The 16,194-nt window shown below is 47.3% G+C and overlaps 1 protein-coding gene across 1 annotated transcript in view; it reads right to left on the reverse strand.

Annotated features, from left to right (window-relative positions):
* Positions 1-216: 216 nt before the first annotated feature.
* GALNT15 (polypeptide N-acetylgalactosaminyltransferase 15) overlaps positions 217-16,194 on the reverse strand; it is a 39,723-nt gene continuing 23,745 nt past the window's right edge. Inside the window, exons 5-10 of the mRNA XM_060149555.1 lie at positions 10,504-10,621; positions 8,990-9,184; positions 8,124-8,255; positions 7,429-7,533; positions 3,394-3,537; positions 217-807 (exon numbers count right to left, since the gene is read on the reverse strand). Coding sequence (XP_060005538.1) covers positions 661-807; positions 3,394-3,537; positions 7,429-7,533; positions 8,124-8,255; positions 8,990-9,184; positions 10,504-10,621 — 841 coding nt within the window. The 3' untranslated portion in view covers positions 217-660. The remainder of the gene's footprint in view (positions 808-3,393; positions 3,538-7,428; positions 7,534-8,123; positions 8,256-8,989; positions 9,185-10,503; positions 10,622-16,194) is intronic.

Raw genomic sequence — 16,194 nt, forward strand, 5'->3', positions numbered from 1 at the left:
TTCTGAGGAAATTCTCATTAACATGAGAACATCTTATTCCAGGTCTACTGACTCTTTTCAGCTACTAGGCTGAGCTGAAGAATTGGGTCAAAGCTCTCTCCAACCCTATTTTCTCTCAGTAGCTTACTTCCCTTCCTTCCTCTGAGCTATGCCTCAACCAATGAACATGAAATTTGTCCTCATAAGCCTATTGCAATGGTTTTTGGATGTCAGGACTTTGCACTTTCTTCATGCTTTAATTTTCATGGCTGGTGACACAGACAATCCAAGATAAGGCCATTTGAGATAAACTGATCAATCAGAATTGTGTATCCTGAAGGTGTTGCCAGGCCTCTTTCCTTAGTCAGAGATAAAAGCAATTATTTACTGCTCAATGGAAAAAAAACCCCCAAGAATCTTATGTACCATGTAATGATCATCTACCAGTGATGAAGACATTGAGACAATGGGTCCATGTGTTTCTTTTTCTAAAACAGCCAGTGGTCAATGAAGTAAGGTACGGGAAGGAAAGACTTCCCATATTCATTTGTGGAGTTTTTGTTTCTACTATCACCACTGCACAAATACAAAGGGTCTCCTTCATGATATGCACATGCTCCTGTTGTTCCCTTGAGTTGAACCTCTATGGTCACATTTCTCTTTTCCTTCTGTTAGTAGCATTCATTGTTCATCCACGGTGCTGACATTGTCAAATCGCCACAGCTGGCTGGCTTTTCCATCACACTCACGTAAATACAAATCTTTATTGTTTTCCTGCATCACAGCTTCTATGCATTTCCCAGAAAGAATGTGAACAATCATTCCATTCTGAAAAGAGAGAAGGAAAAAAAAAAAAAGAAAATGAGTTGGTCCCCCACAATCAGTCAGCAAAGAAGGAAATTTCTAAGATTTGTGCTAATCATTAAGAGAATAATAAAGGTGATATGAACTGGCTTGGTAAGGAATTGGAGTATTTTGGTTACTATATAATATAATTTAGGTAACCCTAAAATTTAAATATCATACAGAGCCTTGGGGTCATTAATTCAATTATTATTATTGTGGTTGGGTAATTATGCCATTTCTTGGAGAGTTCTGGCTAGTAAAATGCCAGTGTAAAGATCATGTTCAATCATTATACTGTATTGTTGACATTCATTGTTATCACTGTACTTGTAAATTTCTGCTTTCAAAAGGATTTAATTTAATCTCAGCCCTCTGTTAATCCTGCAATTTAGTACTGCTGCCACCAGGCTGCAGTATACAGTAAGACTTTAAGGATACACTGAAGGCCTGAGTCAGCCATGTTTGGAAGACCATAACTGCTTCCTGCCCAAAATCTACCAAACTTAATACTGAATGTAGCCATCCCCTTTTCAAGAAAAAAATCAATTTCTTTATGAAAAGTTAAACAACCTTAACCAACAGTGCTGATAATGTCCATTTATTTATTTAGAGATATAATTCACATGCCCTAAATACAACTCAGCAGATTTTAGTATATTCACAAAGTATATGCAACCATCACCTCTATCTAATTGCAGAAAATTTCATCACTGTAAAAAGAAATGTACTATCCATTAGCAGTCACTTCCCATTCCTGCTTCCTTCCAGCCACTGGAAATCATTAATCTAGTTTCTGTGTTTATGGATTTGTCTCTTCTTGACATTTCATATAAATGGAATCATATAATATATGGCCTTTTGTGACTAGCTTCTTTCACTTTGCATGGTATTTTCAAGTTTCATCCATGTTGTAGCACAAAATAGTACCTAATTTCTTTCTTTCTTTCTTTCTTTGTAGTGGTAAAAATATGTAACATAAAACTTTCTACCTTAACCATTTTTAAGTGTAAAATTTAGTAATGTTAAGTATATTCACTTTGTTGTGAAACAGATCTCCTTTTTTGAATGAAGAACTTTTTCTTCATTCAAAACAAACTCTATACCCATTAAACAACAACTTCCCTCTCCTCACTTCCCCTCGTGCCTGGTAACCACCATTCTATTTTCTGTTTTTATGAATATGACTTCTCTATATATTTCATATAAGTTTAATCATACAGTATTTGTCTTTTTGTGACTGGCTTATTTCACTTAGCATAATGTCCTCAAGCTTCATCCATGTTGAAGCAAATGACAGGATTTCCTTCTTTCTTAAGGTGGGAAAATAGTCCATTGTATGTATATAGCACATTTTGTTTATTCATTCATCAATCACTGGACCCTTGGGTTGCTTCCACCTATTGACTATTGTGAATACTGCTGCTATGAACAATATCTTGCTCCTTTTTATGGCTGAATGAGAATACTTTTTTAAAGCCTTATTTTTTAATGCCTGAAAGATGCTGGGTGTATCTTAGTCACTAATCTTTTACATATTATTTTTAAATGCTGTTTCTAAATCTATCTTATCCAGAGGACTTTCTTAGAATGATCCTTTATGATCATTCATAAAGGGCCTTAACTTGGTTTCTAAGAATTCTTTGAGCATGTGTGGGCCCCCTGAGGCCTAGGTTCACTTGTCACCAAAGCCCCAAGAGCTTTGTTCTCAACTGTTTATCGTGAGCTCAGCTTAAGTTTTACACTATACGATTTTCCTCTTTCACAGCCTGCTTTAAGAGTACCGATGCATGGAGTTCTGCTTAGTTATTTAATCCCCCCGCCCCCGTTATTCCCAAGCAAAAGTTGAAGAAAGGCATGTTTAAAAGATGTGTGTATTAATCTGTTTGTTTGTATACTTGTACCCTAACTCATTTCAGAAGGGATTTGAGGTGAAGGAAAAACTATGTATGGACAGTTATTGTTGATACTGTCACCTTCCAATCCCAATCCTGTAAACGGCTCACTCTCCCTAAATACTTACACTCCTCCTATTTCCTAATACTTACACTCCTATTTCCTCTTTATTGATGCATAACCTCTGGAAAGGATCTCAAGCTTCTCTCTGGAGTCATGGGAATCAAAGCCTTACTAAACTGATGAAATGCTCAGAGTGGAATTTGCAAAGGAAGAAAGAACGATCTACATCCTCATCTATCTGGTTGTGGAACAGGAGGCAGGCCTTTCCATTGCCCCTAAAACCACGCCACCAACGTGGTTGACTGCTTCTGTAACACGCTCCATGGTCCTACTTGTGACCTAAGCTAATAAACTTTAAAAAGAGGCTGTCTCCTCTCTCCACCATATCAAGACCAGAGCTATACAGAAACCTGGCAAATCAGTACATTTCAAGATGCTGGTGGTTAACTTTGCTGCAAGGTTGGCTTCACCTCCCCCTGAGGCCTTAGTGCCAAGTCACTCAGTTCAACAGCAGGGACACAGGCTTGTATGGTAATACTTGACCTCTTGGAAGAGCCTGAGACACGCACCAGCCAGCCGCCCCGCTGAATCCTTCCTAGCTGGGTTACTTACCTCCTGGTAGTCCCAGTGCTGCCGATGGATGTCAGGGCCTCCCTTGGTGCAGTTCTGCAGAATCACCTGCTCTCGCCTGACATCGAAGCACAGGTGGTGGGGGCTGCCATAGTGGATCTCCTTCCTGCCCATGTGATCCAGGTGCTGGGACAGAGGGAAATGGCTGTTAGCACAGCTAGAAGGAGATCCTCTCCAAAGCTGGAGGTAAAGGAAGGAGAGCTCACTGCAATAGGGCTGAGGTCTGGGGGCAACCTTCAGATTCTACTGGGGTCAGCAAGACCCTATCTCATAGTCAAGTCCACAGATATGATGCCGGACTAGCCCTGGCCTCTGAAATCTCCACATTCCATCTACTTTTGCATTCATATTTATACATTCTGGAAAGTTCCTCCATTATTCTATTTACTGTATCATAGGTGAGGCCATAAAGGATGCTGTGTGTTTTGTGAGGGTACAGTTGGAAGGGCAGATGAGGAAACTCCTGAGGCCCGAGTGGATCTCTTTCTGGAGACGTCTGTGCTGGCCCTGCAAGTGATTTTCCTTCTGTCTTTTGTATCTGCTGACTCTCGCTCATGGTTTGCATTTCCTCCTGGGTTCCGTAGGACTGGATCATGCATTCCTTTGCAGAGGGGCTTTAGCTGCGGGAAGCTCGTGGGCCCAGGTTGGAAACACATCCCGATAAAACCATTTTCCGTTTGTTCCTGCTAAATGCAGCCTGAACTAATTTTTACGCTAACTTTGTGACTGGGAGACGGGGTTGGCTTCATGGGCATGTGACCTGTGTGACTGCAGGGGCCTCATGCTTAGAAGGGTTTAATGTTCTTGGTGTAATATATTTGGTTTAATGCTGATACTGTCTAGGAATTCTTAATAATTGTTGAGTGATAGGTCTCACCATCTTCATTTGCACTGAGCCCAACAAGTTAGGTAGCCAGTCTCACCTGAGGATTCCCAGACAACACAGTTCCTATAAATTTGAACCCTAAACCCACGTCGGACACAAGCTTGTGGTTAAAAATTTTCAGGGAAGAGTCATTTTCTCCAACGCAAAGACCTGTCTACAGACCTGCTTCCTTGTCATCTTCTGGTGGCAATAGGTAGTCTTTTCTAGTCCCGGTTTTCACAGATAGGTTACTCTGTGAAGGTCAAAGCTGGCTTTGTATGGGTGTCCCATTTCCAACCCCTCATCTGTCATGGGCTGAAGATGGGCTTTCGTCACTATCTCCTGCTTGGAACCAACGCCTCTGGGTTCCTGAGGTTTGACAGAAACTGTCCCCTTCACCCTGCAGGAGAGCTTGGCCATGGCCCTATGACTCTATTTCAGTTGCCTCTGGATTCGGGGCCCCTGGAGATTTCCCTTTGTTATAAACATAGTTACTTATGCATAAAAGAGGGTGTTTCTTCTTTTTTATATGGCATATGGTGCTTTCAGCTTAGCAAGTTCACAATTTTTCTGGATACAGAAGCCCTTGCTAATCCCCACCTCCCCACCAAGAATGTAAATAAATAAATAAATCCAAAAGCTAACATTCTTTTTGCACCATTATCCCCAGTTGCAGATGAGGAAACCAAGACTCAGAGAGGTCAAGAGGCCTGCCTGATGTCACACAGCTAGAAGGTGAGCTATTTCCACCATCACAGAGCTATCTCTCTGTCCTCCTGTGCCAGGTGTGAGTGCCCATTGGGGTGTTCTAGAACATTGGTAAAAGGGCAAAACTGAAAGGGGACAAATGGATACTGAGAACTTGCTTCCCCGGGTGTCCTCCAGGCCCAGGGCCTTCCCCTAGGGTCCCAGAGCCTCGCCAGTCCTGCCTGCAGGGCTGGACCCTCCAAGACTTGTTCTGCCTTTCACCCCAGGCTCTTGGGGCCTCACCTGACTCGTTTGATCAATATCTCCAGGAAGTTACACTTTGTTGTTTGTTTTTTAATACAGGCCTTTGGGGTAGGACAACTTATGCAAAGGCCCCATCACAGGCTGAAAAGAGAAAGGTTTGGGGGGCGGGCTAGACTTTCCAGGTTGTCATCCAAGTTGTGATAAGAAGTGGACACATCAACCTTCATCCGGCATCACGGGGACGTCCCACGACCTGGGCAGTTATTCCTGAGATGGAAATTTGAAGAGAAGAAATACCCTAACATAGAAGGAGACCTTCCTGATATCCAAGGAGCCCACATGGTGCCGGAAGGACCCTCTATCTCTAGATTCTTCCCCTGACTCAGTGTGGATTTCAGACCTGATTCAGGTCCCTTCTGGCCATATGTACCCACGAGCAGGACCTCTGGCTCAAGGAGAGACTCTCCCTGTGGTCAGTGCCTGCCAGTCACTTTCAGTGTCGCCCTTTGGGCCATAAACTTTTGTTGTCACAGGGCAACCCCGCCCTTCCTCGGTACCGAAGGGTCCAGCCATGCTGCAGAGTGAGGCCCCGGGAAATCCATGGAGTTGGTCTCCAGTGCGCCCCAGGAGAGCTCGTGTGCTCTTTCGCTCCCATCCCCAGGGACGTTTGTACCCTCTGCCTTCCTCCTGACCATGCAGTGGAAGCCTTTCTCCCTGTGGAAGGAGTTTCACAAACCACATTGCTCTGTGTGTGGGAAACGTTCCGAATGAGGCCACAGCTCTGAAACCCGATGACCCCATCTGTGTGTAAGGTCTCCTCTGACAAGTGAGGCAGAGGGTCACCAGAGGCCATGAGCCTTGCCTACCCAGATCCAGCCCTCTCCCCACTTCACACACACACACACACACACCCCAGGCTCCTGTGATGCCCTAAAGTTCCCCTCTGGCCCAGAAGTATTGGCCCCCATAGATCCCCATTAAATGCCCGAAAGACACAGCATACCTACTCTGGGCAGGACTCAGCATCAGAAGCCTGGAGTCTTAGGAACACAGTCACGAGCTATGGGTTTGAGGCACTGCTGCAAATGGGTAACATTTTCCAGGGTCCCCTCGATTCCTCAGTGTTTCTGTGCCTATAGTGCCTGCTCGGTGACCCACTTTCTCCATCTCTGGTTCTAGTTGGCTAACGATCTTGAGCTGGTCCAGATGTTTCAGAAAGGTGCCCTGGTGGAAATTTGCCTGCACACAGGTTTTCTTTGACCTCTGATTATAGATTTTTCATTTAAATGGGGAGCTTTTCCATTTTATAAATAAGTTCATTTGTATCATTTTTTTAGATTCCACATATAAGAGATATGTTAGGATATTTGTCTTTCTCTGTCTGACTTACTTCACTTAGGATATTCACAGAACAGAAACAGACTCAGACATAGAAAACAAACTTATGGTTACCAAAGGGGAAAAGGGGGGAGGGATAAATTACGAGTTTGGGATTAGCAGATACAAACTACTATATATAAAATAGATAATCAACAAGGTCCAACTGTATAGCACAGGGAACTATATTCAATATCCAGTAATAAGGTATAATGGAAAAGAATCTGAGAAAGATTATATATATATATTTATATATGTATAACTGAATCACTGTGCTGTACACCAGAAACTAACACAACATTGTAAATCAACTATACTTTGATTAAAAAGAAAAAGAAAAAAATGGGGATCCTTTCCATAAACTCTGGATTTCCAGTGTCTTTTAAATTTTTGGATGATCTTGTAATACTGGATCTCCTTTCATACAAAACAAAAGACATTTACTGAGGCTGGGGCAGGCGCTCCTCTGTGACAACAGCCTCTGCCCAGCTCCCCGTGTTTGTTTCCTTTATCCACTTAAACCCTGGAGACACACCTGAGTTTGAAGCCCCTGGACTAGCCACTCTCCAAGCCTCGGTTTCCTCATCTGTCAGATGAAGACATTGGCTAAACAGCCTCGCCATGTCCCTCGAGCTCAGATGCTCATATTCTCTGATGGGTCCACATTTGGGCTTGGGGCTGGGGCAGGTTGGGGAATGGGTCGTCAGAGTGGGGGACCATGCACAGTCAAGGGACATGGGACCACTGAAAGGAGATGCCCCAAAGGGAAGGGAGGGCCATCCCAGCAAAGACCCCTTGCAGGTCTGAGAACACTGACCACCCACCTGCTGCTGCTGGCTGTCACTGCAAGGAGCTAGCATCATGGCACAGCCCAGGACGTCCCCTTCTGCCAAGCAGTCTGCACAGAAGCCAAGTCCGGTGTTGTGGAGCTGTAAGCAACGTTCACAGAAGTGAATCCCGCCCTCTGCTGCAAAGATGCCCTCTGTCGGCCACTCCTTCACCCTCTGCAGTGTAGCTCAAGGTCCCATGCTCAGATCATAAAAATGATCGAGGTCAAGCTGAAGCCAGTGACCCTAAGGACAGGCCTCCTGAACGAGGTGACAGCACCTGTCCTGGTGAAGGGGCCCTGGGATGGGTTATGGGGCAGCCCAGCCACCCCCCACAAGGAGGCCCTGCTGAGCTGGGACTGGGTGGCCAGGGTCATGGAAGAGCATCTGAACTTCAGCTCCTATCCTGGGAGACCACCCAACCCCTTCTCTTCCTCTCTCTCTGCACTTTGTTTTTGTTTTTTTTTTTTTTGCGGTACGCAGGCCTCTCACTGCTGTGGCCTCTCCCGTTGCGGAGCACAGGCTCCGGACGTGCAGGCTCAGTGGCCATGGCTCACGGGCCCAGCCGCTCCGCGGCATGTGGGATCTTCCCGGACTGGGGCACGAACCCGTGTCCCCTGCATCGGCAGGTGGACTCTCAACCACTGTGCCACCAGGGAAGCCCTCTGCACTTTGTTTTTATCATGACTTGCCTTTCCAGAGAACCTGGGCCTCCGTTCGGATGGGTAGAGCTCGGGATAGATGTTGGCCAGAAACCAGTGGAAGGTCCGACAGCCCAGCCTCCTCTGCAGCTGCTGGCGTTCAGTGCAGTCCGGCTTCCCAGCCTGGGGAGGAGAGAGACACAGGTGGCAGGACGGAGAAAGCTGGTTTTACATCACAGTTCATGTGCTGGGAAGCACAGAGGTGTCTGGGAGCAAGCTGAAGGAGGGGGACAGCAAGCATCACTGTGAACCACGTCCCACATTAAATAGCATTTACATGTCACGCCATCAGAACGGCGCTGAGTGGTAGTGGACCAGGTGAAAATGCACTGTTTGCAGACATTTCATTAAATGTTTAAAATGTTTATTTTTCTGTGCCTTTTTGGGGATGTCCTTTATGTTTATATTTTATAGTAAAAAATACTTATATTTGTTTCACGTCTTGGGTAATTTTACACAACACTGTAAATCAATGTTATATTTGTTTCACATCTTAGGTAATTTCACAGCCTTGAGCACTTTGCCTGGGATGAAAGGGCCCTTGGAGACCCACTGCAGCGCTCACTCCTCACCCAGCCTCTCCTCCGGCCACGGGATGAAGGATCACACCCCTTAGATGTGATGACAGAACCCCTACAGACATCAGGGGGTTCCAGGCCATGATGCCCCTGGGAGATGCTGGAAGAGACAGAGGACAACCCCGCCAGGTAGAGGAGCCACTTGGCAGGGGCCACTCATGGAAGTACTAGCCAGAAGCTTCTATCTGCCCTTCCAGGCGGGAGGGGAGGTGGTCCTGCACAGCCTCCACCTGGTGGCCCTGGGTGGGCACAGAAGACCCTGCCGGTCTCTCCCCTTACCTTGCTCAAGGAGAAGGCCTCCGGGCTATGCCTGTAGAAGGTTTCTTTGAACGCACCCAGCCAGGTCTCAGCAATGCGAACCTTGTTCCGCAGGGTGGCCTCCCAGTCAAAAGGGGAGTGGGCATCCTGATTTCGGTAGACGTGCCCCACCCGAGAGCAGGGAAGGATTTCGACGGAGCCCCTACAGAGCCAGGTCTGCAGTGAAAGGAGAAGATCAACACCTCTGTACTCCTCGCCAGCAACGTGGGGAGTGAGGGGCTGGCAAAATGCACCAGAAATCATGAGCACAGAAGAGAACGATGGTTCTTGTTCTCAGGATGGAGCAGGGTTTCCAGATCTGAGGGTTCTGGGCTGGGGAGGGACAAGGTGGGGAGAATGAGGGCGGTTGTCCTGGGTCAGAACTCGTGGTGTGAGGGGCTCACACCCCTTGCCACTACCTGTGGTTCCCCACCCCTACTGAAACACGTGACCAGATTCAGCACTTAGAGGATGCAGCCATGCCGTAGTTAGCGCCTGGATTCTCCCAAGGCTGCTTCCTCGGGGAAGAGGGTATACCTAGTGGCCAGGGAATTTCTAAAAGGTTGTGAAGTCTCCTGCTGCAAAGGCACCAGAAGCCATCTGTGTGGAGGTCAAAGCAAGCTTTCCTCAACCAGAATCTTTCTACTTCTGGAAATTTCTCTACTCTCCACTCCCTCCCTCCTACTCCCAAATGCCTGAAGTTCATCTGACAGGAAGCCTTTTATTCCCCACTTGGGAATAAAGAGGAAAGTGAAAACATGCCTAGGGTAGGCAGTACATGAAGCAAAACACACCAAGAACCCAAACCGATGGGGTTCCCAAACTGGGTGCCAAGGCACCGCAGGGTGCTGCAGCAAACTCAAAAGGCCACGTGGGATATTTTCATTGTTCAGGAGAAACACAGTGACATCTGTGTTCTGAAAAGTACAAGTTCAAGGCAATTCATTGTTTCAACCTTAGATCACTGCCCTTTTAGCGATATATGTCTTTGTTGGGGTGGGTTTTCAGTGGTTGCTGCATCAGGTTAAAAATCAACATGGAACAGGAAATGAGGGTGGCGGGTCCAATCTGATTCCAAGGTTTGAGAAACTGTCTGGCGCCCAGTGGGTGCTAAGCTGTTCGGACAAATACTTACTAAGTTCTTTGGACCAAACTACTCAATGCACAGAACTGCTTGGTATTTGCTTTGGCCAGTGGGTGCTGTGAAAACTGTCAAGATGCTAAGGGTGCCGGGAATGGAGAACGTAGGGGAAGCTTTGCACTCAGGTGGAGATGACTGAAAACTCGCCCTTTCCTAAGGGCAGGTTTGACAGGCGAGTTCAAGAAGGAGGCTGGGGTGAACTCAAGAGAGATGAAAAAGGGGGAGAAATGAGGGTTTGACACACTACGTATAATGACTCTGTAATTTGCCCGAAGCCTTAGCCCTGACCTCCAAGCTGTGACCGGACACAGGGCTCCAAAGAACCCACCTGGGCCTCCCTTGGCCCAGGAAGTACCTTGAGAGACAGTTCGAGGTTTTCGCCACCCCTCAGTGACATGAGAGGGTCATACGCTCCAGTGTTTTGGAAGTAGTGTCTGTCCATGGCCACGACCCCGCCGGGCAGCACAGGGCTCCTGGAGAGAGAAGGTGAGACTATGTAGAAAGGTTCAGAACCTGGAGCATCTGGTGAGCGGTGGGGGGATGGCAGGTAGGGGGCGCTCCAGTGGCCCAGAGAGTGAACTCAGGGCTCAGACAGATCTCAAGACTGGAGCCAAGCAAGCATGTCAGAAATCCCAGTATTTCATGAAAAGAGAGCTCTATGGGCTTCCCTGGTGGCGCAGTGGTTGAGAGTCCGCTTGCCGATGCAGGGGACAAGAGTTTGTGCCCCGGTCTGGGAAGATCCCACATGCCGCGGAGCGGCTGGGCCCGTGAGCCATGGCCTCTGAGCCTGCGCGTCCGGAGCCTGTGCTCCGCAACAGGAGAGGCCACAGCACTGAGAGGCCCGCGTACCGCAAAAAAAAAAAAGAGAGAGAGAGTTCTGGTTGCCTGGGCCTTTTATACCCCATCCTCCGGTACTGCTCCTTCAGGGAGAGGCCCCTCTGGCGAGATTTTGGGAAGAAGACCTTGGTTAAATAAGATGCCCTAAGGCCGGCAGCACCAGGCATGGACCAAGGAAACCGGCAGTGCTCTTTCTTCCCTCACCCCTGATCTCACCCTCTTGTTTGCTTCGTGACCATTCACCCCCTCCCCAATTCTAAGATGAATCCCCCAGGGACTCTGGAAGTAGATAGGTCCCCATCTGCTCTGGGGGAAATACACATGAATTAAAAACACAGAAAGCTGGAATCCCAAGTGAGGGAATGAAGATGGCAACAGCATCCCTCAGAAGGGTTTAATTGGGGAGGATGGAGCCAGAGGCTTTTGAACCACAATCTCTTTATTCAAAAGAGAACAAATTTTCATTGTTGTTGTTTTTTGGGGGTTTTTTGGTTTTTAAAAAAAATTAAAAAAATTCTTTTATACAGCAGGTTCTTATTAGTTATCCATTTTATACATATTAGTGTCTATATGTCAATCCCAATCTCCTAATCCATCACACCACCGCCTGCCTCCCCACCACCACTTTCCCCCCTTGGTGTCCATACGTTTGTTCTCTACATCTGTGTCTCCATTTCTGCCCTGCAAACCGGTTCATCTGTACCATTTCTCTAGGTTCCACATATATGTGTTAATATACGACATTTGTTTTTCTCTTTCTGACTTACTTCACTCTGTATGACAGTCTCTAGATCCATCCAGATCTCTACAAATGACCCAGTTTCGTTCCTTTTTATGGCTCAGTAATACTCCACTATATATATATACCACATCTTCTTTATCCATTCGTCTGTCGATGGGCATTTAGGTTGCTTCCATGACCTGGCTATTGTAAATAGAGCTGCAATGAACATTGGGGTGCATGTGTCTTTTTGAATTATGGTTTTCTCTGGGTATAAGCCCAGTAGTGGGATTGCTGGGTCATACGGTAATTTTATTTTTAGTTTTTTAGGGAACCTCCATAAAAGAACAAATTTTAATGCAGCCAAACTCTGGGTATGCCTCAAGGAGTGAGTGACTCAGAGTTCAGATTTTTTTTTAATTACTAAGAAAATAGTCTTACATTAACAAAACTACTGACCTTTAGGTTATTAAATATACTAAGTTATACCACAATACTGAAAACCAGTAGTGTAGTTATTACTTGATACAATTTCCAATTCTACCACTCACGATTTGTAAGATCTTGGATGATACAGATAACCTGTCTGGTCTCAATTTCCTTACCTCTAATCGGGTACAGTAATAGTGTTTCATAATAGGGTTTTGTGGGGATTAAAAGAAATGTCATGTAAAGCACATGTGCATGCCAAAATCCAAAGATCTCTGAAAATCAAGTGCTTTTTCATGATGCATCTGGCAGTAAACCATGTCCTGAACTGACGTGGGTATCTGGGGATGACAGACTGTATCTAAAACACAGCAGAGGGGACTTCCCTGGTGGCATAGTGGTTAAGAATACACCTGCCAATGCAGGGGACACGGGTTCGAGCCCTGGTCCAGGAAGATCCCACATGCTGTGGAGCAACTAAGCCCATGTGCCACAACTACTGAGCCTGTGCTCTAGAGCCCGTAAGCCACAACTACTGAGCCCATGCACTGCAACTACTGAAGCCGGTGTGCCTAGAGCCTGTGCTCCGCAACAAGAGAAGCCACTGCAATGAGAAGCCCACGCACCACAACAAAGAGTAGCCCCTGCTTGCGACAACTAGAGAAAGCCTACAAACAGCAATGAAGACCAACGCAACCAAAAATAAATAAACAAGTAAATAAATTAAAAAAAAAAAACACAGCAGATCAGAGCCGTGAAGAGCGATGTTTCAGGAGGCTGGCCATAAGGGTTTTTTTGGTTTGGGGTTTTTTTTTTGCAGTACGCAGGCCTCTCACTGTTGTGGCCTCTCCCGTTGCGGAGCACAGGCTCCAGATGCGCAAGCTCAGTGGCCATGGCTCACGGGCCCAGCCGCTCCGTGGCATGTGGGATCTTCCCGGACCGGGGCATGAACCTGTGTCCCCTGCACCGGCAAGCAGACTCTCAACCACTGCGCCACCAGAGAAGCCCCAGGCCATAAGCGTTTTAACCCTGGATCTACCTCTTAACAACCTTATGGAACTGGGCAACCTCTGGGGGTTTCATCTGTAATTTAATCTCTATATACCTCACTTTTCACACGTGTAAATGGGATTAATAACAGTAATTAGTAACAATAACTGCTTTACAGAATTATGGTAAGGTTTGAGTTAATATGTATACTATGTTTACAGCATTAGCTAAGCACATAATATATGTTCAGTAAATATTCCTTAATACTATCATTTGCAAGTATACAAATGATGATACCCTTTCTGGAATTTTCTTAGCATCTGTATAGAGTCTATACCAAACCTTGTCCTAATTCCTTGTTTCGTGCTCTCTCACCAGACTGATGAGGGAAGCCATGAAGTCAGAGTATTCAGGGTGGGGAAGACATGGGTAGAAAAGTATGAATGTGTGTGAGGAGGGATCTGGGCCCTGGATAGGGAGGCTGAGGCCTCCGTGGGGCCCCAGGTAGCAGCCGGGTCCCAGGAAAGGACTGGCTGCTGAGGGCAAAGGTGGCTGGGCTCTCTCTGGCGCTGACTTTGGCCGATGGTAGGTCACGGTGACCTACAGAGACCTTGGCCATCAGAGAGGCCCTGAGGCTTAGAAGGTTCCAGAGAGGATTGATGCCTGGGGTCAAAGTGCCTTTGCCTCAGGTTGGGTAAAGGTCCTCTGAGAAGTCTGTTCTCTTCAATAGAATCCCTTTGCTTCGGCTGGAGCAGAATAAATTGTTCCCTCAAGCGAGCACCTCTCTTAACTCCCTGTGGGCCCCTCTGTCCGGTACTCCTCATACTGCTCACCAATCTACTACCCTCCCCACACCATAAATCGAAGAGGTCTGGAAACTTCTCTTTCAATTCTTTGTGTCCACAGCCCTTAGAGTGTCTGCCATGAAACAGGTGCTCAGAAGAGGCTGATGGACCAGGAAAGAGGTTAGAAAGCATTCAAAGCTCTCTGCACTTTCAGGATTCATACCTATGATGGAAGGAGGTGAAATCTATCTGGCTCTGCACCCCGACCCCTCATAGTTACATCTTAATACCATGAAACTTCCCCATTGGGTATACAAGGCCCAAGGTTGGTATTGGCCTGTTACAGACTGAATGTATGTGTCCCTCCCAAATTCACATGGCAAAGCCCTATCTCCCAGCGTATATTGTATTTGGAGATGGGGCCTCTGAGGAAGTAATTAAGGATACATGAGGTCATAAGGGGGGAGCCTTGATCTGATAGACTCGGTGCCCTTAGAAGAGGAAGAGACCCCAGGACCCCCTCTCTGTCCTGTGGGGACACAGGGAGAGGTGGCTGTGTGCAAGTCAGGAAGAGAATTCTCACCAAAAACCAAATTGGCCAGAAACTTGATCTTGGGCTTCTACCCTCCAGGACTGTGAGAAAATAAATTTAATGTGGGTTAAGCCACCCAACATGCAGTATTTTCTTATGACCACTGAGCTGACTACAACATGGCCCAACAGCCAAGAACGAAGACACCAGACTCTGAGCTTTAAAGTTTGAGTGACAAAGCCGCCGCCTATGCCTAAGATGAGGGATCACCCTCACAGAGCCAGTATTTTCTATGTCCAACTAGAGAAGATCCTCCACCCTGAGGAGAGAAGAGAGAGCCCGTGGGGAGACCAAGAGACAAAGGTGCAGGTAGATCCCTGAGAAGGACCTCGTGTCCACCTTTACACCTTCGGGGTTAATTCCTGGAAGAAGAGAATCCCGTGCTTGTTGTTTGGGAATCAGAGAGCAGGGGGCATGTTGCCCACCTCCCATCTGGCTGCCCTGGGAGTTCAGGAACCCTCTGACCACCTTTGGTCCCGGGAGATGGGTCTAGGTGGTACCCTGGGGACCCAGGCAGAAGGTGGTGGGTGCAGTTCCATGGAGACCCCTAGCCCATCAGCACACCAGCGTGTGCTGTGCTATGGGGGCCAGGAGACGTGGGACTTCAGCAGATGCCACGTGGAAGGTGCAGGCCACTGGGGTCAGCGTGCCAGCCCCGCATCAGAGGCCACGACCAGTGAAAGTGCATCGTGGTGAACACCGACGCAGGACAGCTAAAGCCCGAGGTGGGGCACTCCCTCCCCACCCACCTCCCCGACAGAAGCCTGGAGCTCAAAATCAACCCCAGGGCGACGGGAGGGTGGACAAGCATGGACGACAGATTTAAAGATGAGATGACTAAGCTATCACTGAATTTGTCTAATTTGTCTGGAAGGTTTCTGCCATTAGGAAGCAGGGGTCAAGACAGAAATTGCCTAAGTCCGGTTAGTAGAAAATAAAAAGAAATGTTTTTTGCGTATCTAAGCTCATGGTTTATCACATGTCAGCTGTGAGAGTTGCACACCCTCGGGCAGTCCCTTGGAAGTCCTGTTTGTGCCTAATGCCTTCACTTCGTGTCCCTGGACTAGGCATTTGGAAACAACTTGGGTAACTACTTGGCACTGGGCAGGTCAGCTGTGGCAGATTCCTTATCCCACGGGCTTTTTTTTTTTTTTTTTTTTTGCGATACGCGGGGCCTCTCACTGTTGTGGCCTCTCCCGTTGCAGAGCACAGGCTCCGGACGCGCAGGCTCAGCAGCCATGGATCACGGGCCCAGCCGCTCCGCGGCATGTGGGATCTTCCCGGACTGGGGCACAAACCCGTGTCCCCTGCATCGGCAGGCAGACTCTCAACCACTGCGCCACCAGGGAAGCCCCCCACGGGCTTTTCTTACAACATGACATTGACATTGACACCCCTGAGAGGTGGGTCCATGTCTCCTTCCTGTGGACCTGGGTGGGCCTGTGACTTTGGAGGAAGTGACCTTAGGTGACTTCTGAGACTTAGTTATAAAAGGGGATGCATGCTCTAAGACATCACAGTAAGTGAGAGAAGACACATAAAGGTTAACTATTGTACGATTCCATTGATATGAAATACCCAGATTTGATCAATCCATAGAGACAGACGGTAGATTGGGCATTGCCAGAGGCTGGGGAAAGGGGACAGCTGGAGACACTAAGGAAGGGATTTCCCTTTGGAATCATGGAAATG

Source organism: Lagenorhynchus albirostris, chromosome 5, assembly GCF_949774975.1.
Source record: "Lagenorhynchus albirostris chromosome 5, mLagAlb1.1, whole genome shotgun sequence".
Taxonomy (NCBI): Eukaryota; Metazoa; Chordata; class Mammalia; order Artiodactyla; family Delphinidae; genus Lagenorhynchus; species Lagenorhynchus albirostris.